Source organism: Helobdella robusta, assembly GCF_000326865.2.
Source record: "Helobdella robusta unplaced genomic scaffold HELROscaffold_62, whole genome shotgun sequence".
NCBI lineage: Eukaryota > Metazoa > Annelida > Clitellata > Rhynchobdellida > Glossiphoniidae > Helobdella > Helobdella robusta.
In genome coordinates this window covers 268,025-294,139 of record NW_008705346.1, presented here as the reverse complement: position 1 = coordinate 294,139, position 26,115 = coordinate 268,025, and the positions used below count along the sequence as shown (strand labels likewise).

The 26,115-nt window shown below is 33.7% G+C and overlaps 4 protein-coding genes across 4 annotated transcripts; 3 read left to right on the top strand and 1 right to left on the bottom strand.

The window, feature by feature from the left end:
- Positions 1-886: 886 nt before the first annotated feature.
- Positions 887-4,379, bottom strand: HELRODRAFT_193887 (hypothetical protein; the record flags this gene model as incomplete). The annotated part of the gene is made up of 2 exons (XM_009029794.1): positions 887-3,383; positions 4,336-4,379. The coding sequence occupies 2 exons, from the start codon at positions 4,377-4,379 to the stop codon at positions 992-994; spliced, it is 2,436 nt and encodes an 811-aa protein (XP_009028042.1). The 3' UTR covers positions 887-991.
- A 1,500-nt stretch (positions 4,380-5,879) lies between these two features.
- Positions 5,880-11,292, top strand: HELRODRAFT_157787 (hypothetical protein; the record flags this gene model as incomplete). Its single annotated transcript, XM_009029793.1, has 19 exons — positions 5,880-5,996; positions 6,310-6,363; positions 6,539-6,604; positions 6,898-6,978; positions 7,177-7,300; positions 7,387-7,519; positions 7,895-7,939; positions 8,213-8,290; positions 8,438-8,495; positions 8,617-8,656; positions 8,891-8,932; positions 9,050-9,144; positions 9,374-9,464; positions 9,900-10,006; positions 10,089-10,205; positions 10,390-10,487; positions 10,661-10,734; positions 10,810-10,885; positions 11,238-11,292. 19 exons carry the CDS (start codon positions 5,880-5,882, stop codon positions 11,290-11,292), a joined length of 1,551 nt encoding a protein of 516 aa, XP_009028041.1.
- Positions 11,293-21,561: 10,269 nt separating this feature from the next.
- On the top strand, positions 21,562-22,230 carry HELRODRAFT_145634 (hypothetical protein; the record flags this gene model as incomplete). Its single annotated transcript, XM_009029792.1, has 3 exons — positions 21,562-21,615; positions 21,840-21,946; positions 22,131-22,230. Coding segments are annotated over 3 exons (261 nt in total), but the record flags the coding sequence as incomplete, so codon positions are not given.
- Positions 22,231-23,231: 1,001 nt separating this feature from the next.
- Positions 23,232-24,703, top strand: HELRODRAFT_193885 (hypothetical protein). Its single transcript, XM_009029791.1, has 4 exons — positions 23,232-23,693; positions 23,806-23,878; positions 23,993-24,101; positions 24,192-24,703. The coding sequence occupies exons 3-4, from the start codon at positions 24,019-24,021 to the stop codon at positions 24,577-24,579; spliced, it is 471 nt and encodes a 156-aa protein (XP_009028039.1). The 5' UTR covers positions 23,232-23,693; positions 23,806-23,878; positions 23,993-24,018; the 3' UTR covers positions 24,580-24,703.
- Positions 24,704-26,115: the final 1,412 nt, after the last annotated feature.

Below are 26,115 nucleotides of genomic sequence, written 5' to 3'. Positions count from 1 at the left end.
GTAGTAGTAGTAGTAGTAGTAGTAGTAGTGGTAGTAAGAGTAGAAGAGTTAGAAGTAGATTTATTAAGAACGGAAGAAAAACGATTAGAGAAATAAGAAGAAAACAAAGATAGACAAGAACTGGTAATATTAGCATGTTTCTACAGAGATAAACTTATTTCTCAGTAATATTTGCTTTATAATAGTTATTTGTGTATATTAATCACTATAACAAATTTTCTTGAAAGTCCTCAACGCAACTATTATTTATTTATATAATTAATTATAATATCCTAATAATTATCAAAAAATTGTTTAAAATACATCAAATCAAACCGGCGTCTTAACAAATCTAACAATTTCTTTGACCATTAATTTTGAAGTTTAATTAAGTTCTTGAAAGAATTGTAGACACAGAACGCACATTGATTGAAAACAGATGCCAAATGTTTAAATCAATTTCTTTGAAGGTACCAACCCACAATTTAGTTTTAATGTTCACTTTTAATCCGCTTAAATATGATTTGCAAGATTTAATTATGAATTATAGGCAAATAATTATTGTGATGTCCAAAGACGTTTTCAGTTGCGTCTGGAACTCAATGCCGGCGGATTTGAAAGATGTTACCGGTATCAGTTGTGATGTTTTCAAGAGCCGATTGAAGCATCGTTTATTCAACAAATTGCATCATAGAATAACACGAAACTAAAGGCGCTTATAAATCTTCCTTAATACAATTCTGAGTATGCGGTTTAACTACGTGACTACGTATATAGAACAAAAGGAGATAAACCTTAATGTATGCAATCTTTTAAAGTTTCAACAACTTTATTAGTCTTATTGATGTTTTTCGGCTGGTTTTGCGCGGAAATCTTTTCACAAAATAATAAGAAACTGTTTAAGAAATAACAAGATATTTTTTCACTTTTTTAATGGTCATAAATAAAGAAATCTTGCAAAATGTGCTAAAAACTGTATAAAACTTGTCAAAGACGTAACATTAAAAGAAATTTATAACAAAAACTCCTTGACTCGATTCTTACTTTCGGTTAATTCTTTATAAGCTTTTTCTAATTTCTTATCTGTCACGATTTTTGAACGTTTGACAGATTTAATAAGCCGACATATGTTCATCAGTCTTTTTCTGGCGTTTTTCCTCTTAGACGAAATGAGCAATCTCAAATTAGCAAGTGCTAAGATGTCATTTTGCGCGATGGCAGACTCAATGAAGTTGTAAAGAAGTGTTTCGTCGATGTTATCCAGGTCTGAAGATTTGGTCATTTGAGTTAGCGAATGATAGAAACGCGTGTGGTGGTCGTTATTGATGTTGTATGGACTCGTTTTGTCGTTGTTGTAGCTGCTGCTGCTGCTGTTGTTGTCGTGTTTTCGCTTGCTTTTGACGGGAGCAGTGGTTTTCTTATTAGCGAGATTAAGCTTAGGCAAAACACGGTACGGATCTTTGAAGTCTCTGTTTTCAAAATCGGTGCGGATTTGTTTGTTGAGGTCTGGGCTGTTGATAGTATTGATGAGTGTAGTGCCATCAACATTGTTGTCAACATTAGTTGTAATGTCAACGTTGTTGTCAACATTTGTTTTAATGATGTTGTTGTAGTAGTTGTTGTTATTAATGTAATTGTTGTTGTTATTATTATTAGTAGTAGTGGTAGAAGTATTTGTAGTAGTTGTTGTCGTAGTATTAGTAAGAGTAATAGTAGTAGATGTAGTAGTTGGTGTACCTGCTGCAGTAGTAATAACTGTAGTATCATGATTTTTATTATAACCACTACAGAGAATATTTCTTAATATACTGCCATTAAAAGTATTGAAATTTTTTTTATAAGTTTCATTTGCACTCGAGAAACAAGCAAAATTTTTATTCTTTGATACATTTCTGCTGTCTAAGCAACCGGATATGTTGTCTAAGCAACCAGATATGATGTCTAAGCAACTAGATGTTACAAAGTTTACGTTGTTGTTAGTATTTTCGGTGTTGACGCTTTTTGTGTTGCTGTGTTCGTTGTTGTTGATGTTATTATTATTATTATCATTATTGTTGTCCTTATTCATGGTTGATGAGATGTTCTTAAAAATCGATCGACTCTTAACATCTTCCCCGTAACTCCTGAGACTGTCTATAGACAACGAGCCCGTATAGCCATTCAGAATTTTATGATGAGGTTGATGATGATAAGAAGAAAGAGTAGATGGATGATGTTGCTGCTGCAACTGCTGCTGCAACTGCTGCTGCTTCTGATGATAATGATTAGGAGAAGTGACTGAAATATTACCATGATGATGTTGATGATATGATGATGAAGAGTTTTTGTGTTTAGCGTTGCTGAATTCTGTAGTCTGGTCATGGCTATAACCTTCATTTGTAAGCGACATTTGTAAAATACATCGCGAATTACTGCATTTACTACCTACGATGATACTGCCACTACTAGTGTTACTGTTCAAACTACCGCTTGCGCTACTACTAACGATGCAGATATTTTTTGAGAGGCTATTACGAATACCGAAATATTGGTTATCGATACGGTTATTATTATTATTGTTGTTATTATTATTATTATTAATGTTATTGCGATTTTTATTAGTGTTATTATTATTGTTGTTATTGTTGTTAAGGAATTGTGAATTAGCAGATGCGTTTGTACTAGACAGTGATTGAATAGGAATGTTATTGAATTCTGTTATTTTTGGGTTGTCTTGAAAGAATCTGTGATTGTTGTTAAAGATGTTGTTGTCGTTAGTGCAGTTGATGTTACTGATGTTGTTGATGTTGTTATCGGTAAGGAGATATTCTTGATAATTTTGATCGTTGATGTCGTCTGAGAGAGAGTTGATGTGATAGAGATTGATGTTCTCGATGTTGATGTCGCCATCAAGTTTGTCGAGATTCCTAATGCTGTTGATGTATTTGTCTAGTAAGTTTTCATTTGTGGCAAAGTCGTGAAATAAGCTAGTATCTATGTTGTAGTTGATGTCGTCGGTTTTGTTGTTGTTGTTTATGTTGTTGTTGTTGTGGTCGGAACAACTCTCACAGGTGTTACTAAGGCTATAGATGTTAATATCTATGCCACTATTACAGTTATAGTTGTTAATGTGATTGTTGTCGTCTGAAATAACATTCATACCATTTTTGTTGATGTCATTGCCACTGTAATTGTTTCCGTTGGGGCGAGTATCTTTCCTTATTCTCTCTCGTTTCCCTGTATTTCTAGATTTTTTTCTTAACTTTACTCTGGTTATGATGACGTCATTGTATGAATTATTATTGCTCTTGTTGGTATTGTTATTATTGTTATTATTATTATTACTATTACTATTATTTCCACCATAATTGTCTTCCACCAAACTATCACCACGGTTTATGACGATGTTGTTCATATTCTGCTGCCTATGGAGTGGATGAATGAATGAATGATGAATGAATGAATGAAAGAACGAACGAACGAACGAACGAATGAATGAACGAACGAACGAATGAATGAATGAATAAGTGAGTGAGTGAATGAATGATCAAAACAAATTGCTGTTTTATCCAAGGAATAATAAATGGATAAATAGTTGAGCAGATGAGTGGATATGAAAAACAAATGATTGAATGAAATTTAAGATGGATGTAAAGATGAATGTAGAAAAGAATGTTTATTTGAAATTTATGAAATAAATATTAATTGTAAATTTGTATCTGTTTGTATGTATGAACACACAAACACACCACACACACACACACACACACACAGACACACAGACACACACACACACACAGACACACACACACACACACAGACACACACACATACACTTACCAACCAAGCTTTCCACGCGAAAATTAATAGCAGATAAGAAGTTCGCATAGCGCTATGCGTCACATATATATATATAAATATATATATATATATATATATATATATATATATATATATATATATATATATGTATGAATGAATCATACATCATAATGAATCATGAATGATATTTGAATATTTTCAATGATTTAAAAAATTCATTTCAACGAATTTATTGGGAGAAATTTCATTGTAAATAATAATAATTATTATTATAGTAAGAATCGTCGTCATCAACATTTAAATAAAATCAATAACTAAACACCAATTATATTTCAAATTGCAAAACCACTTCCAAATAAGAAGCCTGCCATATCAATCATTACTCGCACACACACACACGCACACACACACACACACACGTCAGACACACATACACACACGCACACACACGCACGCACACACGCACACACGCACACACACACACTTGTTATGTATTTTTATTGATTTATAATATTTTATTCCAAAGAAAGAGTATTTAGAATTCCATTGTTGTACTTACAGCGCATTCGACTAGAATAAGGGCAGTACAATAAGTACATATTGGTTTAATTTAAGTTTTAGTTCTCCAAGTACATTTTGCTCTTACAAACTCTTACAATTGTTGTTCAATTATATTTGAAACAGTATCTGCAACAATAACATTGGTCAGTAGCCTAACTGTTTGAATTATGAACACATAAAAACATTAAATCGATAGAAATATCTTATGAATACATTAAAGTCTTTATATTTTCGAATTATCGTAATAAAACAAAATTTGTGTTAACATTTTTTTAATATTCATCATAAATTATTATTCTAATTTGACCGCATTTCTAAAAATCCTACACTAATATATATGTACAACAACGCACGACACAACTTCTTAAAAAATGTTGAATGGATGGTTAACGTGTATTTTACTTTCCAAACATGTGTTTATATACAGACATATACATAAATATACAAACATATACATGTATACACACATATACACACACGTATATGCGTGTATTGTGTATACCACGTATTTTTATATGTTGTGTACATTATACAATGTTTGTTTGTATTGTATAACGGTAACGTTTTAGAACCATAAACAAATATTTTCTGAAATAACCAAATGCAAGTACCATCCTATCCTATTTATGTTACTACTATTACTACAACTACTACTACTATTGCTAGCACTACCTCTACTACTACTACTACTGCTGCTATACTACTGCTACTGCTATACGGCTATTGCTGTAATTTTTATGCGGGTTTGTATGATAATAAGAAAAAAACTGATCAAATTAATCATTATAACTAAAAAACAAACTTGAAAGTGCAAAAACAATAAAATGGTATGAATTCATATTTGAGAAAAATTGAAATAAAGGCACACGTTGTGAGCAATATTTTCATTAAAAACGCAGTTTTCGGTCAAAAATCGACCAAAAATTTACGTAATGAACCAAAAAATGATCACTATTCTAATTTAAGCCACACTAGTACAATTGAGTTTTATAATTAAACATTTTTAAAATTTTGGCCACTTCTGTCAAAGTTGTCTAGATCCGCCCTTGAGTAATTACGCGCGCAATCAGATATAAGTAATCAATTACATGCAAATTAATAAGTATGTAGAATATATACATTATTATATAGTATATATTCTATATATATAGTATATAGAATTTATTGAATTAATGATTTTAAACAGCTAAAACCCTGAAAACCATTGTACTTTCCATTCATTGGTATAACCATTGAGTTATTAATTCAATGGTGCACCATTGAATTTTAAATACAACATACTAGAGCATCCCTACATCCAATAGCGATCCCATTTTATCGATCTGAGACTTCGTTTTGCTTTTTCCCTTCGTCTTAGGTTGAAAGTGATGCCTTCTTGCCGATTAGTTTTAGAAATTTGTAGAAATTTTTCCCGCAAAACATTCTCCAAATATTTAATAAACCAGGGAGTAAAAAATTTACGGTTGTCATCAAGCGCGTCTGCTGCTAGATCAACATTACTCTCGCCGAATCCTTACCTGAGAACTTGCTCAGTCACTATGTCCTCATCGTCATTGTTATTGATTGAGAATCCCAAATATTCCTGGCTGAAAGATTTGGGATTGCAATCCGAAAATCCTGGTGTTTTCCATGGCAAGTGGACTGGAAATGGAAAGGTTTAAATTTTTTTCTGAGACCAAATTACTAGCAAAAACTAAATAAAAAATAAATTGTTCAAATTTCTCTAAATATATAAATATATAAAACTAAAAGTGTTGGCTAATTTGTCTGATCAACGTCAGATGGAGATTTTGGAGTTAGATACAGATTTATGCATTTAAAATTTATTTGTATATCAAGTTGTTCAAATCATAACAGATTCTTTAATATTTATTTATAGAATTTATTTATACTATACTGCAATTAATATTATCTTTATAATTTTAACTTATTTTATAAACTTAACAAAATAACCTTTACAATATGAAGGTTGTCACATCAGAATGTCCTGCTAACAATCAACCGATTGCTAGAGTAACTGAGGTTGGTTCTTTTATAAGTTAAAGACTTATATTTATAAATATTAATTCAATAATGTTAATATTAGCTAAATTGTAATTTAAAATTAATAAAATATAATATTATTAATAATTTAAATAATTATTTTTAATAAATTCATCATATTTTATCATTTTATAATAATTTTTTTCATTCCTAGGGAAATATTGAGGATTATGACAATTGTATCACTGCTGCTCAGAAAGCTTGGGCTGATTGGGCTGATGTTGGTTTGATTTTTTTACGTTTTATTTCAAATTTTATTTTATTTCGATTTAAATTTAGTTTAAATGTAATTTTTCATCATTGATTGAATAAATATAAATTGATGAATTTTGCTTACCTCTGAAATTTTTCAAAAGTTATTTGAACATGCGTAGTTACAATAATTTTTTGTAGTTGCGTCTACTTTTGTTTATTTTGAAACATTTAAATAAATAAAGTAAAATATATATTACGTTATTAATTAATTAATTCATTTATTAATTATGAAAACTATATTATAATATGTTAATGAAGGTACCAGCACCCCAAAGAGGAGAAATAGTTAGACAGTTGGGCAACGCTTTGAGAGATAAGAAAGAATTGCTCGGAAAGTTGGTGAGTAAAACAAGTAGAAGATATGTCTGAAAATAACTAAAATGTGTGGATGTGAAGATGATAATAATGTGAGGTGAGACTGTTTGTTTAAATGATTTTTTTACTAACTAACTGACTGGCTGACTGACTGGCTGGCTGACTGACTGACTGACTGGCTGGAGATGGTTGGCTTACTGACCGACTGACCGCTGCCCAAAGGTGTCTTTAGAGATGGGCAAGATACTGTCCGAAGGTGCAGGTGAGATCCAGGAGTACATTGACATTTGTGACTATGCTGTTGGCCTTTCTAGAATGTTCTCCGGAAAAATCATTCCATCCGAAAGTCGGTATCGTTATCAAGAGGACTTTTTATTATTATTAACATTATTATCCCATCATCGTCACCATCACCATCGTCATACCTGTTAGGGCCGAAACATATTTTACTGGAGAATTGGAATCCACTGGGTGTGGTTGGGGTGATAACTGCCTTCAACTTTCCAGCTGCTGTGTTTGGCTGGAATAATGCCATTGCTCTTGTCTGTGGAAACACCACGTTATGGTCGGGTTTTTCCCTGGTTTCGTTTTCATTTTACTCTCATGTTTTTTTTTATTTTTACTTTTGTCATTTTTACGTGGTGTTTGTTTGGCTGGCCGTGATTGTTTGTTTTAACAATACTAATTATTTTATCCTAAAGTGTGATACCCAATAGTGTATCTAATTTTAATGATTAACCCAAACTAATTACAATAATTCACTCAAACTAATTGTAATAATTCACTCAAACTAACTATAATAATTCACCCAAACTAATTATAATAATTCACCCAAACTAATTATAATAATTCACCCAAACTAATTATAATAATTCACCCAAACTAATTATAATAATTCACCCAAACTAATTATAATAATTTCGTCATTGTTGATGCGTAGGAAAGGCGCGCCGACCACCCCACTAACGAGCATTGCTGTCACCAAGTAGGTACTTTCTTGCTTACTCCAATGTTTTGTATTCAATTGTATAGATCTGCTGGTTTGTTTGCTGTGTGTGTGTGTGTATGTATGTGTGTGTGTGTGTGTTTATGTTTGTGAGTGTGTGTGATTTTGTGATTGTGTGTGTGGGTTTTAGTACTGTATGTTTATAATATACAAACTTTACACACACGCACACGCACACATACACTCATACATACACACACATACATACATGTTGTACACGCACACATGTTGTACGCGCACACATGCATACAGAGTAGTACAAGAGGTACTAGAGAAAAATAACATGCCACCATCCATTTGTTCCATGATATGTGGAGGAGCTGATGTTGGGTAGGACCACTTTGATGATGTATCCGATGATGGTGATGTCTGTGTTGATGATGATGGTATCCATGAAGATGATGACGATGATGTTTATGATGATGATGAGGACGATGAAGTCTGAGAATGATGATGACGGTGATGATGAAACGACAGGCAAGCAATGGCCAAGGACCCCAGGATTCCCCTAGTTTCTTTTACAGGAAGTTGTTCGGTCGGTTTGCCTGCCAACCATATTTTATATTACCAAAGATCGTATAAATTTTTGTAAAAAAAAAATTAAAAATGTATTATAATTTTGAATGATACGTTCATTAAATGATTAATTACACTAGATAGGACAAAAAGTTGCAGTTGAAGTTACAAGGAGGTTTGGTTAGTTAGTTCCTTTATCATATCTTTTCAAATGAGATTGTTTGATAGATAGATATCTATGTTGATATATCTTGATTGATGTGTTTATTAATTAGATATTAAACCAATCAATCAATTTATTAATTAATTGATTAATAAGCTATTACTTCAAGAGATTTTCTAATTCATTTCTAACTTTGCTAACCGTCACGATAGTGAGATTAAATTAGAGTTAAATGTTCTATGCTGATTTAGGTCGCCGTTTGCTCGAGCTTGGAGGCAACAACGCAATCATTGGTCAGTATTTTTAGACAAATCATTTTATTTATAATATTAATATTAATAATTATAATAATAATAACGATATAATTATTTTATAAGTTATAATTATTATTCATAATATATTTACCCAAGTAAACGAAGATGCGGATTTAGATATGGTCGTTAGGGCGGCGCTGTTCGCCTGCATGGGTACAGCCGGCCAGAGGTGCACTACAACTAGGAGGCTGGTAGGCCACCTCATTAGCATAATTTATTCATCAGTTTTCTAGCGCGTTACCTCATTATCATAATTTATTCGTCAGTATTCTATCGCCTTGCCTCATTATCATTTTCGTTGTCAGTTGTGATCTTTTATATCATGATGGTTATAATCGTAACTGGCGCAATTTTAATTCTACCTCAACGTCATTACGATCATCATCATCGTCATCATCATCATCGTCATTATCATCAAAGATTTTGCACGAGAAGATTCACGATGCGGTAGTTGAGAGATTGAAGAAATCATACGAACAAGTTGTCCTAAGGACTGGCGATCCATTGGAAGGTTTTGATGATGATGATGATGATTATTATTATTATTAGTAGTAATAGTAGTAGTAGTAGTAATAGTAGTAGTAGTAGTAGGGGTAGTATAAGTAGTTTTATGAAAAAGCAGAAGATGATGATGGCAATTTACTATGACTTTTGAAGATCAATCAACTCAACAAACAGTCTTTATGATATTTTATCGACATTTTAATGAATTTACAAACCAATCAACCAACCAATCAATCAACCAACCAATCAACTAACCAATCAAACAACCAATCAATCAACAAATCAACCAATCAATCAACCAACCAATCAATCAATCAATTAATCAATCACTTGTTCCATCAACCAAATAATCAGTCAATCTGTCACTTATTTCATCAACTAACCAACTAACCACTCTTTCAATCAATGACTCATCCAATCAATCAACCAATCAACTAACCAGGCAACACGTTGTACGGTCCCATGCACAGCAAACAAGGTGTCCAACAATTTCAATCTGCTATTCAGACTGCCATCTCTCTTGGCGGGAAAATCGAATTTGGCGGGAAGGTTGTGGTAATAATGATGATGATGAAGGATAATGGTGATGATGATTAAGAATAATGGTAATGATGATGTTGAAATTATTTAGGTCATGGACAGACCAGGAAATTATGTCGAGCCAACAATTGTTACCAACTTATCTCACGATTCACCCATTGTTCACCAAGAGACATTCGCTCCAATTGTCTACGTTCTGAAAGTTAAGGTGATGATGATGATGAAGGGGGTTATGATAATGATGATTGTGGTTACAATGATGATGATGACGACGATGACGATGATTTTTTCTCCTTTCATTATCGTTATTTTATTTTCCTTCTGATCATCTTCGCCATCACTTACATCACCATCATCATCGGCATTAACGTCATCATCTTCACCATTTTTAGTCATTGGATGAGGCGATAAGATGGAACAACGAGGTTGAGCAGGGACTTTCAAGCAGTCTCTTTACAAAGGATGTTGGAGCCATATACAACTGGCTGGGGTTCGTTCGTTCTTGTGTTGTTGTTACTGCTACTGATGATGATGATGATATTGATGATGATAATAATGGTGGTGGTGATGATGATATTAATGATGATGATGATAGTGGAGATGATGATGATTCTGACGATGATGATGATGATACCGACGATGACGATGATGATGATCCAACAGCCCCAAAGGTTCCGACTGTGGCATAGTGAATGTTAACATTCCAACCAATGGTGCCGAGATTGGTGGTGCATTTGGTGAGTTATGATGATGATGATGATGATAAAGAACGTAATGATGATGATGATGATGATGATACATATTTTTCGAAGGTGGTGAGAAGCATACTGGTGGAGGGAGAGAATCTGGAAGCGATTCCTGGAAGCAATACATGAGAAGATCTACCTGGTTGGTTAATTGGTTGATTGGCTGGTTGACTGGTTGGTTGGATTGATTGATTGATTGATTGACTGACTGACTGACTGACTGACTGACTGACTGACTGACTGACTGACTGACTGACTGACTGACTGACTGACTGACTGACTGACTGACTGACTGACTGACTGACTGACTGACTGACTGACTGACTGACTGACTGACTGACTGACTGACTGACTGAATGACTGACTGACTGACTGACTGACTGAATGACTGAATGACTGACTGACTGACTGACTGACTGACTGACTGACTGATTGATTGATTGATTGATTAATTGATTGATTGATTGATTGACATTACGACTTTTCAATTGCAGCACCATAAACTACGGCAGAGAGCTCCCTCTAGCTCAGGGCATCAAATTTGAATGAGAAACCAAAGAGATTATGTGGCGCCATATTATTATTGTTGCAGTAATTGTACAATACAATCCTGGTACTAGTATAACTTTAATTACAGCACTTCACAAACTTTACTCATTCATTCATTCATTCATTCATTCGTTTGTTTGTTCACTCTTTCAATCATCCGATTAAATTTGATTCTGTCCGTATTGAGTTGGTTGATAGTTAGAAATGACATTAATCATGTTTCAATTGTTACTCATTCATCATGTGCCTTTGTTCATGTTATTGATGTTATTGCTGCGTGTTCGTTAATGAAATAATTATTATTGTTGTTAATTTTATTGTTATGTTATTAATGTAATGTTATGTTATTAATGTAATGTTATATTATTAATGTTATAATTGAATAATGTTATTGTTTCATTTTTAAAAATAACTTTTTAAGCACCTGTCTCTACCTGTGTAGTCAGTAAAACGCGACCAATCTCATGAGGGGTCGGTCCCTTTATTCATAATTGATCCATCTACCTGCTTGCTATTGGTTTCTTGCTACAAACTACATTTAGATACGTCGGAACGAGAGCTAAGCAAGCAATAATCGTTTAAATATCAATAATGATATAAAATAATGATATAAAATAATATTTATGACTATTTCCTACTTAATGATAATAATCATATTGTGAATGACGATGATGATCGTTGGAGTATCTGGAATTATACCAGTATTTGTTTTTAATGTTCTGACGGTAATAATGTTACGCCGCCGTGCTACTTTCTAGCGGTTATGGTCGTTCGGATTTTTTCTATTATAAACTTTACCAGGTTTGAAAGCAGAGAATTTCAAGATGATGGTGTCATAAATGCTTCTGCTTATGAGGCCGTATGGCCACACTAACGCTTGCAAATCAACTTTTGTGTCATGTAGTGTAGTTCGATTTCTATATGTGTTTGTGTCAGGTAGTATAGTTCAGTTCTTATCTGTGTTTGTGTCAGGTAGTATAGTTCAGTTCCTATCTGTGTTTGTGTCAGGTAGTATGGTTCAGTTCCTATCTGTGTTTGTGTCAGGTAGTATAGTTCAGTTCCTATCTGTGATTCAATGCTGATTTGTTAACAATTTAACTATCGTTTGTTATAATAATTAATAACGGATGTGCAAATGTTAACGGCAGATAGCAGTGGTGTTGTTGAGTTAAAACATTATCGCATTCGGAGGTTGAGAAACTTTTTGATGTGACGCATGATAAAATTAATGGAGTTTGTTATGGAAACGAATGCAGAATTTTAAAATAAAATCAGTGGTGTGCATGCATGCATGTGCACACAGGCAAAGTGCTTGCGTGCACGCATTGTTGTACACATGTGTACACGCAAGCATATACACATTCTTACGTCATGACGTCCATTGTACGCCCAGTTTTCACCCTAAGGCTAGATGTTGAACCCACACTTTTATCAACATACTACTACTACTATTACTACTGCTGCTACTACAACTATTACTACTGAAACAACTGCTACTACCATACCACTACTATGATTACAACTACACTACTACTACTACCACTACTACTACTCGAACCATAGTAGTATTAGTAGTTGTTGTAGTAGTAGTAGTAGTAGTAGTAGTAGTAGTAGTAGTAGTAGTAGTAGTAGTAGTAGTAGTAGTAGTAGTAGTAGTAGTGGTAGTAGCAGTAGCGGTAGTAGTAGTAGTAGTAGTAGTCGTAATCATTGTCGTTGTCGTGTAGTAGTAGCAACAGCAGCAGTAGTAGTAGTAGTAGTAGCAGCACCAGCAATTAATCGAGGAGGAAAACCCATGTGACACTGAAGATTTCGAACGATATCTGGCAAATTGGCCGTCACGTTATGCAACCAACTTCATGAACGTTGTCATTAACCTGTTAGTCCTAACAAGCAAACCACACAACACGTACTATACTTATGTGTGTTTGTGCATGTGTTTGTGTTTGTTTGTGTGTGTGTGTATGCGTGTTCAGTCACGAGCAATAAAGGATAACCTAAAAGAGAAGCATAAAAAGCAGGAGAATAATCGCAGAGATACTTGACAGTGACGTAGAAATAATCAACTACAACAACAATCCAATCTACACAATCTAAGGATTGCAGAATCCCAAGACTTCCAGCAACAATAAATATTCAACAACACGCCATTGCAGTCCTACCAAATGACAAAGTCAGAATTCGAAGAAACTCATCTAACGAAGACACATAGTAACAAAGTCAGAATTCGAAAAAATTCACTTTATAAAAACACTGTAACAAAGTCACTAAAACCTATATAAACAGACACATATAGACACATCGACGGACTGGATCAATTGAAAACAAATTTACAGTTTAAAACACAACTAACTACTACTACTAACACTACTAATGGTATTATTACTATTACCATTGAACCCAGCAGCTGAAGTACACCCCCACCCAAACTACTGATGACGTCAGTAGGTTGTTACGTGACGTCACAACGAGATCACGTGATGCTTCTTGACGTCTTCTACGGTGACTTACAATTTTGTGGAGCCTGAAAAAAAATAATTGGTTGGCTAATTGGCTGGTTGGTTGGTTGGTTGGTAGGATGGTTGGTTGATTAGTTGATTGAATGATTGGTTGATTGAGTGATTGGTTGATTGATTATGTTTGCATATTATGTCTGTTGTTGTCAATTAGTTGCCCGTTCATAAAGTAGTATGCAACCGATTTGAATTTCCATGGAAACTTACATATACATATAGTCACAAAAACAAAAAGATGAAAATACACATACAAACTAAATGAAAAATACACATACAAACAAACACCCCCAAACACGAAAGCAAACCAAGACAAAAACAAACCAACAAACAACAGACCAACAATTTTCACCAAACTACCACCAATGATTATGATTAGATGAACCTTAATTGACACTTTTTCTTCTTGACACATATACCACACAGACAAACACACACACACGCGCGCGCACACACACACAAATGCGCACACACATATAACGAAAGTTTACAAAAAGACACACAAACACATGCGCTTATACACACAGTAATACTACTACTACTACTACTACTACTTCGTATTTTCTTGCGTAATCGTTGCCTCAATTGAAATTGGATGATTGCCTAGGAATCCAAGCATGCGTGCAAGTAGTGGTTTATAATGTATCTATGCGTGTGCGTCTATGTGTGTGTGTGACTGTGTATGTGTATGACTGTGTGTGTGTGTGTGTATGACTGTGTGTGTACGTGCGTGTGCGTGTGTGTGTGTTTGTGTGTGTACGGATAAATTTTTATATAAAATTCGATTTCGTACTGGTTATTGCAAACTTTGAGTGCGTTTGTGTTCTTAAATTAGTGGTAAATTTTGTTGACACTGTATAAATGGAATGATCTAAAAAGTATAAACTGGAAAATATAATAAATTGTCATCCATGACAAATTTGTACATATTTACACGTATGCATTCAAACTCCTACCTAGTTTTAAGAACGTGCAAGGAGTGGATAAGTGAGAATGAGTGAGTGAGTGAGTAAGTGAGTGAGTGAGTGACAGACAACATACTGAAACCTTAATCGAGATGAAACGTCTATAAAAGGGTTCTCAACTTTTGTTTCTTCATCATCGTCCTCATCTTCATCATCACCACCATCATCATATTATTGCAGAATCTTCATCATTGTTGTCACCAGAACATCATCACCTACATTCATAATCATCACCGCAGATAACATTTTTCAATCTTTCCAACTTTTTACAAAAAGTTTTTATAAAATTCCATTATAAGTAAATGCACGTAAAAACATTTTGACGTGTACATGTGTATATGAGTTTACCTTTATTTTTGCGTGTGTGTGTGTGTGTGCATGTGTGCGTGTGTGCGTGTGCGTGTGCATGTTTGTATTGTAATCTGACGTAACATATTAGTGAATTATGTCTCTCCCTCTATATAAGCTCTTCAACTTCAATCATGAAATCACCATTGCACATCAAAGGTGAAGATGATGATGACGACGACGATGATGATAATATTGGTGATGATGGTGGGGATAAAACGATGATAATTAAGATGATGACGTTGTAATTCACCGTGACAGAAATAATAGCTATGAAGAAACCATCGTCGTCATCTTCATCTACATAACCATCACCATCATCATTATATTTTTTTAAATTCTTCATCATCTTCCGTTTTCCTCTTTTTCCTCCTCCTCCTCATCATCATCATCACAACAAGGACAACATCACAACTAGAACCACCACCATCATCATCATCATAATTATCATCATCATCGTCCCAACCCAAATTATTATCGATCTTAATACAAGAGCACTACATAGAACTCGTGTCCTTTATAAAAGCCTCAGGTTAAACGCGCGCGCACACACGCACACACACATACAATACAAACTCACGCACACACACACACACGCACACACACTTAAACACTCACGCACACACACACACATACACATATACACACGCACACAAATATTTTCATTTTATCGGTAATTATTTTGATTGTTTCAACATTTAGTAACTATAACTTGTTACTATAAATATAGAGTTTGTGTGTATGTTTGTTTGTGTGTGTGTGTGTCTGTGTAGGGAGACATTGCATAACTATCCAATAAAGTTCTGCTCGAATGTTTGGACTTGCATGCTAATCATCATCTAACATTCAACTCTTTTTTATCAACTTGCGTACGTGTATATGTGTGTGTATGTTTGTGTATCTATGTATGTGTGTGTATGTTTGTGTATCTATCTATGTATGTGTGTGTATGTTTGTGTATCTATGTATGTGTGTGTACGTTTGTGTATTTTTGTATGTGTGTGCATGTATCTATNTATGTGTGTGTGTGTGTGTGTGTGTGTGTGTGTGTGTGTGTGTGTGTGTATGTATGTGTAACAAGTTATTTGTAGAATAATAATATAGAAAGCCATTCATGTCCATACGCAAAGTACTGGAACTTTTCTGAAACTTTCATCATTACCATCACCATCATCATCTTCGTCGCCAATTTTGTTGTATTTGTATTGTTATGTTTTATATTCACTATCACCATCATCAGCATCATCTTTGTTATCCTCATCTTCATCATCGTCATCGTCGTCGTCACCATTAAAATCATCACTATTTTCAATCGAGTAGAAAGCGAGAACAGTAAATCATCACCATCATCATCATCGTCGTCGTCATCATCTTAATCACGTGATTAATCTTTCAAATGACGTCATCTCTATGACGTGACGATGACGTAAACATGAAGAAATATTTTCACCCGCCATAAATTATTAACTGGGAAGCCATTTAATTTGTAATTTTAAATGGGCGAATAATGATTGAGCCAGTAAAAAGAGAATTAAATATAATACTAGCGCAATTTAGCTTAATGATTAATTGTCTTTATACACACACATGCACACACACATGCACATACACACGCACACGCACGCAAATATATACACACACACACACGCACACATACTCATACAGACACTCAATTTTTTCATCATTTTCACGGCTTTTCATCTCTTTTCCACCACCCCACCTACTTCTTCCTCTCTACCTTTCATCATGTCACACGGACATTAAATACCATAAAATTTTATTTGATACCCTCATAAATGGGGTAAGAGCGAGAGGTAGATAGATGGATTGAGAGAGAGAGAGAGAGAGAGAGAGAGAGAGAGAGAGAGAGAGAGAGAGAGAGAAAGAGAGAAAACAAGAGAGAGAGAGAGAGAAAGAGAAATAACATAGTATGATCAGAAAAAATAAAACAAAATAAAGAATGCACTTTAAATCCATTTCAATTTAAGTTGAAATTCATCAAAAAATGTTAAGAAGGTTAAGAAGATAAATAGATGAAAAAAATAGGATAGAGAAAGAGAGAGAGAGAGAATTGTTGATCAGTGATGTCACTTACGTAATATTAAGGTGGCCGTTGGGGCGTATTGCTGTGTTTTTAGGGTTGTGTCTCTGTGTGTTTCTGTGAAAGTTTGTGTGTGTGTTTCTGTTTGTTTGTTTGTGTGTGTGTGTGTATTGTTTTATATGTGCATGCATGCTAGTACGTTGGTTGAAATGGGTTCAGGTGTTTGATGAACGCATATTTATGTATGTTTGTTTCGCAGATTATTGTAAGTGCGAATTTATATATTTATAAATTTCGTCTGAACGTGTTTAACAATTTGCATTTGTGTGTGCATACGCGTTGTATGTATCTGTATACGCATTGTTTGTATTCCTGTATGCTTGTATAATTGTATATGCAGGTATGCGTGTGTATGTGTGTGTATTCATGTACGTAGAAGTGCATATTGATTTTCGTTAGTTAGTTTATAATTACAGTTCACGGTTTATAATTACAGTGCTATATATAATTTTATCCCATTTAATTATATAATAATAACAATCATTATTTAAATCACATTAAAAGTTGTCTTATTGTTTGCTGAGTATGTTTAAACAACTATATTGAAGTTGGATGATGTTCATTTGCATAGGCTGTTGTGACATAAGTGTTAGAATGACTCGGGCCAATTATATTTTTATTTGCTTATCAATGGCAAGATTTAAACATCATGTTATTGCTGTTGTTGTTGTTGTTGTAATTGATTTCATCATCATCGTCATCATCATTCTCATCTCTTATCATCATCATCATAACTACCACCATCATCATCATCATTGTCATCGTCATGATATTTTTATAAAATGATTTGTCTATAAATCTATGTCTTTTTATAAAATGATATCTATACTATCTATACTATACTAAGGTCATTATCTTCATCTCTTATCATCATCATCATCACTACTATCACCACCACCACTATCATCGCCATGATATTTTTATTAAATAATTTCTCTATAAATCTATGCATTTTTATAAGATATTTCCAAAAACAAACTTTAAATTACGACATATTTACGACCACAAAAATAAACGGATTGTGTGCGTGTGTAAGTGTACGTGTGTGTGTGCATGTGTACGTGTGTGTATGTGTACGTGTGTGTGTATGTGTGCGTGCGTGTGTATATGTGTACGTGCTTATTTAATCCTATCCGTTTTATCCGCAATGCATCCTAAATACATTTCACTGGATCAGAGGTGCCTATGCACGAGTTGATGGATTAAGTGTCATTCAAGTCGGGCTTTTTACTTTTTTCTACCATCATCATCATCGTCATCATCGTCATCATCCTCACCATTATCATCATCGTCGTCATTAGCGTCAGTGCCTTTTTTTTAAATGTTGAACAAAGTTTTATTACATTATGTTCTGGCTTTAGGGCTGAGTGATTTTCCAGTTATACAGGTCTATAAGTTTATAAGCAATATACACACTAATGTATGTGCAAACAAATGTACCTACAAACATTCAAACACCAACGTACACACACACACACGCACACACACGTGTAGACACACACATGCGTACATACACACGCACACAAAACTCGTTTACCCTCCTTCTCCTAGTTATGACGTCAGAGCAATCAAACAGGTGTTACGTGACATTTAATTCATCCCAGTATCTTTCCACTCATCTATAAATTCATCCATCCATCCATCCGTCCATCCGTCCGTCCGTCCGTCCGTCCGTCCATCCATCCATCTATCCATCCATCCATCCATCCATCCATCCATCCATCCATCCATCCATTTTTAAAACAAGGCACTAAAATATTTGATTAACGAAACCAATATTTCAAATTCGCCTTACCAACACGAAATTCTTCTCATTTTTCAACATTTCTGGTTTGCATGTACATGCACAGTGTACATTTTCTGTTAATTTCTTTTTTACAATTCGACTGAAACCTATTTAGAGGTGAATCAGCCTGCTGGAGAGCCTAAATCACGTTCTCCATATTTCATCACTAATCCTTAAATAAAGTGCACAATTTTGAGCTAACCTATTCATTCCATGATAAATTTGCATAAGTCTACATTTGCTTAAATTCGTGTAAAAAATTCGTGTAAAAATGTACACAGACCTCTGATCAAGTTTCGTTTTGTGTGGCTCTCTCTCGTGGACATTTCATCAGCAAATTTCCATTTGGTTATCATTGCGTAATAGAGGATATGGAAGGTATATGCGTGTTGTACGTGTACGTGTGTGTTTTACGTGTGATTCGTATTTCATTTGAGGACACCTAAGTTCTAAACGTCATTGTCAATTTTTTCATATTATGGGTTTTTTCCGTACATATTTGAAGTTATGTTTCATTCCTCTAGAGCAATCCTTCTAAATGTTTCTATTGTGTTTCTGAGTTGACATATTTGTAAGCAAGAATCGTAAACATGAGTTGAGAATTAGTTGCCAGATATTATAAAATACACACACACGAACGCATGCACACACATACACAAACGCACACACACACGCATGCACACATACACAAACTTAGATCTGGTTTGCCATGCAAAAAATCCTCGCTTCTGATTGGCTGAGAGTTTTTCGTCAAGTCCAGCCTACAATTCTTTGCGTCGTGTGTTAATTTTAGAACTATTGGTCATATCCTGACCATATGTTAATAAATTACGTCATAGGCTATTTATAGATCACCTATTAAATCTTCAGATTACAGTTTATTTAGAAATATATAAATCAAATTATGGTATATATACATGTATATATATATGTATATATTATATATATATATATTTTAAATATCATCTACATACTCATACTTGTAAGGGTCATGGGTTAAATGTATTGACCTCATCGATCAAAACCTCTTTTGCTGGTTAATATTTGAACATCATTAAAATTCACTTACGTCATCATCATCATCATTACTATTATCATTGCAATATCTACGTCATCATCAACGTCATCACCAGCGTCACCGCCATCAGTGTCTGCATCGTATTGGGAATTCATGAAATTTAACTGGATTAATATACATCATTTGAACTGCTGCTTAAAAGTAATTTGACCGTTTTCACATTTTAATTATTTATTATTAAGATTTTTTGTTCATAATTTATAGAATATTTAGTCTAAAAAGCGTTTTTATTAAAATGGTTTCGCAAAAGATTTGAAGTTCAGGCATTTGTCTCTAAAAAAACTTTTGCGAATTTAGAATTGATTCAATTTCTGAAGAATAATTCGATTTCTTAATAATATGTCTCAACCGGTTGAATTTGATTTTTAGTTACTAGCTACTAAATTAAACTATGGCAAAAAAACTGTGATATGACTTAACAGTGGTTTTATGAAAGACAAAAGTTAATATATAAACTATATTTATTTTACAGTTATTTAAATGTGATGATATATTATTCATCTTGAGAAGATTTTTTGATCGAGCTGGAGTTATAGAGACTTTTTAAATGTTAAATTTTGTCGTTTTAAGTTTCATTTCAGCAACGTTTCTAGTAAGTTTCAAAAGAATAATTATATATTAATAAAAATAAAAAATTATTACTATTTTAAAAAATTATTAATCATTTAATGATTTTTATGGATTTCAAATCTATTTACTTTTCTTTCTAGTTGAAATAAATTTACTGTGCAAATAGCAATACACAGCATAGTAACATAGCAAGCACCAACTCAACCAATGCTATTCTGAAGACCATTTTTTATTTTATTTCTGGCACATGCGTGTAGATGAAATATGGACATATGAACATCCTCCTCTGAGATAAAATGATGAATTATCGGCCTTAAAATATCGCGATGGTGGGCTGGCATAATTGATATCATTATCTGACCTGTCATCATCATCATCAATACTGCTGTCTCATTATCATCACAACCATCATCATCATCACCACCATCATCATCATCATCATCACCATCATCATTATCATCACTATCATCATCTTCGTAGTCATCTTCCTCATCTTTCCTACCAAAGTTAATTTTACTTCTTAACAGGTTCCCAAAAAGGAGAAGCAAAAACTTCAAGACGTCCTTCAAAATCATCATCGTCACCATCGTCAAAATCATTATCAACACTATTACCACCATCATCGTCACCATCATCACCACCATCGCCATCATCATCACTACCCTCATTATCCTCCTCCTCCTCCTCATCATCATCATCATCATCAATAATCCAAAACGGCTTCATCGAAGAAGGCAGATTTTAACACCACTGAACTTGGTTTTAATAAAAATATTAACAATAACAACAACAAAAATAATAATAATAATCATAATAATATAAATAATTATAATAATAATAATATATATAATAATAATAATATATATAATAATAATAATAGTAGTAGTAGTAGCAACAACAAAGCTGTGAGGATGGGTAGAAGGAAGATAAACATCAGTCCAATACTTGACGAAAGAAACAAGCAGGTATTATACACGTTGTATGTACGTACATTGTACTACAGTATATACACACACCAACAAATTTTCATTGTATATTTTTATATGGGCGGCAAAATGCTAAGTAAGCCCAGACTATCACATACAATTTTATGATGTGTGGGTGCATCCACACGCACCCGTGTGTGTGTGTGTGTGAAAAAAATTTAAAAGAAAAAAAATTTGTATTTTTGTGGTATTTAATTTTCTAGGTGACCTTTACAAAGCGGAAGTTTGGGCTGATGAAGAAAGCGTACGAGTTGAGCATACTCTGCGGCTGTGAGATAGCCATCATCATCTTCACCAACAGCAATGACAGGTCAACCACACACACATGCACACACACACACACACACACTACACACACACTTGTCGATTGCAAATCAACTGTTCTATTTAAACAAATAAACTAAGCTACACACACACACACACGCAAACACGATTGCATGTGTGTGTGAAAAAATCTCAGAGATTGCAACAAGGGATGTTTTCTACCTATTCAGGTTATTCCAATACGCCAGCTCCGACATGGATCAGATAATCATGAAATACGCACAGTTTCGTGATCCGTATGAATCGAAGAACAATTTGGATATTGTCGAGGTTTGTATGTTTGTTTGTATGTGTTTGTTTGTATGTTTTTGTTTGTTTGTATGTATGTGTTTGTTTGTTTGTATGTGTTTGTTTGTATGTGTTTGTTTGTATGTGTTTGTTTGTATGTGTTTGTATGTTTGTATGTGTTTATATGTTTGTGTTCGTTTGTATGTGTTCATTGTATGTGTTTGTTTGTTTGATTGTATGTGTTTGTTTGTCAGTGTATATAAATTTGTATGTCCTTGTGTGTAAACGTTTGTATAAGTTTATTTTTATTTGTATGCCTGCTTAGTATGTGTGCATTTATTTCTTTGTATGTTTAGTTTATGCCAGGGCCTTAAACATTGTTGCGACATTCCCAGTAGCGCCATTTTTTTTTGTAAAAATTTTTGATTTGATTTTTATAATTTAATTAATTATAATTTAATTAATTATAATTATAATTGAATTAATTTTTACACATTTCAACGACCAGATGCTAGAGAAGAAGGAGAAGAAGAATAACTACGATGGCGAGAAGGTAGCAATGAGATGTGTATTTCTCAATTCATTCATTAATCTTTCATTTGTCTATTTATTTAAATCTGATTTTTAACTTCGTCTCCGAACGATGTATCAATAACTATTATTTAGGACCTCACATAGTTCTTAAATTCATACATCTCTGTTATTGGAAGGTAACAAAATATGACGAAGGCAGCGCGTATTCTGACAACCAATCAAACACGAGCGAAGGTGATGACGTCAAAACCTTCCACAGTCTGCAATCTATCGCTAAGGAGAAAGAGGAATGGAGTACACTGACGCAAAATCGAAAGGTAGAAGTTTGCACGTGACGTACGTGTGTGCGTTTGTGTGTGTTTGTGTGTGTTTGCGCGGTGTATGTATTGTTATCACTGTGTATGTATGGTTTATGTGATCAGCCAGTTTGTTTTGACCTGCAGTACATCTGAGTTGATGGCTGTGTCATGTTATGTTCATGCTTTAAAACTGGGAAAATTTCTTCACAGGCAACAAAGATACAAAGCGAGGATGTCCTTAGCATCAACAACAACAACAACATCAACATCAACATCAGCAACAACATCAACATCAGCAACAACATCAACATCAACAACAGTAACTTGGCCAGCTTGAATACAGTCAACAACAACACAAGCAACAACACAAGCAGCAGCAGCAGCAGTAGTAGTAGCCACAAAATTATCCTTGAAAACTTAACCGACGACAAAAATTTGTTTCAATATCAACAGCAGAGCCAATTACATCCACAACAACACAAACAACAACAACAACAAACGCAACAAAACACAAATTTGATTCTGCCATCATCATCGTCAACGTCTTCAACATTAGCCGTATCTCAAGATCCCACCAGCCAATCGAATAGTTGTCCAAGTTTGAAACCAGCCAATAGAAATGAAGCAGCGAGAGTCGAAGCAGTTGATTGGCCAATAAAAGCTGAAATATCAGTAATTTAATTTGATCAAAATTTCAATAATAATGATTTTTTTATAAATTTTTAAAATTTTAAATAAACTTTTCAACTTATTAACCACAAAAATTTTTTTAATTTCCCCAAAGAATGATGCACTCCTGGCACGCAGTTCAATCGGTTACTACACTGAAAATCAGTTACTCGACTGCCATCTGTTGAGTTAGTACATCGGGAAATATTTCTATCACAAATTAGAAAACATTTTCACCACTTTGAATGTTATGAATCATTGCTTCGTAGTTTAAAAACTATCTCTTTAAAATCCTTTCAAAGACTCCTCCAACCAATCACATTACTCGATGCCCCATGCCACCACAAATCTGACCAATCAGAACGTGAGACGTCACATGGCTACCCCGCTCAGCTACCAAGAACATGCAGGGTAAATAGAAAAAACATTTCATACTCACTTCCTCCTAATGTATGTTTTGGCGTTGTAATGAATACAAATCAAAATACAAACACAAACCAGGATGTTCCTGTACAACCAGCCATTAGATATGAGGTCTTCGTTGGGCGCGAAGGTGATTGGCCAGGTTGATTATTACCCCAGCCAATCAGATCACCAGCCATCTTTACATCAACTACAAACTTATAAGAAACAACATCCACAACAACAACAACATCAACAACAACGTCCACAACAACAATATGCAATTTCGCGACAAAATGCTTCCAACTACAACAGCAGCGCCAGCAACAATGACTGCAGCAACTCCCAACATGACCTTGACTATTTCAACAACTATCATCATCATCTCCTTCATCATCATCATCAACAACAACAACTGCAACAACATCAGCAACAACAACATCAACATCGTCACCAACAACAGCATTCGCTCAACAAACATATATAGATTCTTATAGATATCCCCAATTAAATTACGATTAAACACCGTTCAACTTTTTGAAATTTAAACTCAACACCATGGTTATCTGGTTGTTTGATTTTGATTAACATAAATGAAGAACAGACAAAAACATTTACGAATGTATATATTTATTCAGTATTCACAAATTATTAATTTATATACTTCAATTTATACGCAACAAACCCATATGAAGGAAATGTAAAGTAAAAGAAATGAATAAACGTAGCACGGATAATAACGACATATAAAAACTGAACACCCACCAGACGTCATTATGACGTCATCATGAAACGTGATGGACAGACGGTTGTTAACGTGTGCCTCTACATAAAAATGGTGTATAAGAAGTAAAAAAATTAAGAAAGATGAAATATCAAATGAAACAAAATTGCAAAAATATCGACCGCACACACACACACTCACAAACACACACACACTCACTCACACGCACAAACATACACAAGCAACACGTATGAAATGAATGGATAGGGAAAGATGGAATTAACATAAATGAACATAAATTAGCATAGTTAATAGAAAAACGTAAAAAAGAACCAAGTTATGGTTGATAAGTTGGTGTTGGTACGAAGAAAAGGGCACTTGAAAACGAACGAACGAACGAATGATGAATAAATAAATGAACGAACGAATGAATGAACGAATAAACGAATAGAAACAAGGCACATTTAGTGTTTAAATATATGTGAAACTATTTAGCAGAGGCTTGGAAAAAGTTTAAAATACATCCAAAAATTCTTGTCATACTATTAACAATAGCAATAACATAAAAACAAATAAATATCTATATATGTGGTTTTTTCTATTTAAAAATTGAAAATAATAATGATAATAAATTATCATACATTTGCATACATTAATATTAATACTCTCGGCAGATATAATGCGTATAAAAAGGAAAAATGTGTAACATCGTCATTGGTCATATTGTATATACACACACACAAACACATATACACGCACAAAACACACACACACACACACACACACACACACACACACACACACACACACACACACATGAACAACACAACTACAATTAGATACTAATTAAGTAGAGTTATTCATGGCCGTTAAATAGCGTGTGTAATAAAAAAATTAATAAATCTCATAAATAAATTGAAGGACAAATTAAATGGTGAACATTCTACCAAAAATTAGAAATTTATCAAAAAGAATGAACGAACGAAAGAATGAATGAATAAATAAATAAATGAATAAACGAATGAATCAATTAATAAATGGATAAAAAACTCTCTTGAAATAAAATCTGCTTACACACAAAGTTAATAATTCCCGTTCAAATGTTTTTAATCATATCAGAAAAAACTTTGAAATATGCTTCAGATTTATTCATATCTATTAAAAATGGAATTTAACACGCATACAAACACAAACACGCGCACAAACAAACAAACAAACACACACACACAAACAAACAAACACAAACATACAAAAACATATATGTTCATTCCTGAATAAATTTAAGCAAAATAGAAAATA

Bases quoted from the DNA above. Each gene is read 5' to 3' on its own strand.
- HELRODRAFT_193885 (XM_009029791.1), top strand. From the start codon at position 24,019: ATGCCCCATGCCACCACAAATCTGACCAATCAGAACGTGAGACGTCAC. The intron at 24,102-24,191 runs GTAAATAGAAAA...AACACAAACCAG, and splicing joins AGCTACCAAGAACATGCAGG to GATGTTCCTGTACAACCAGC.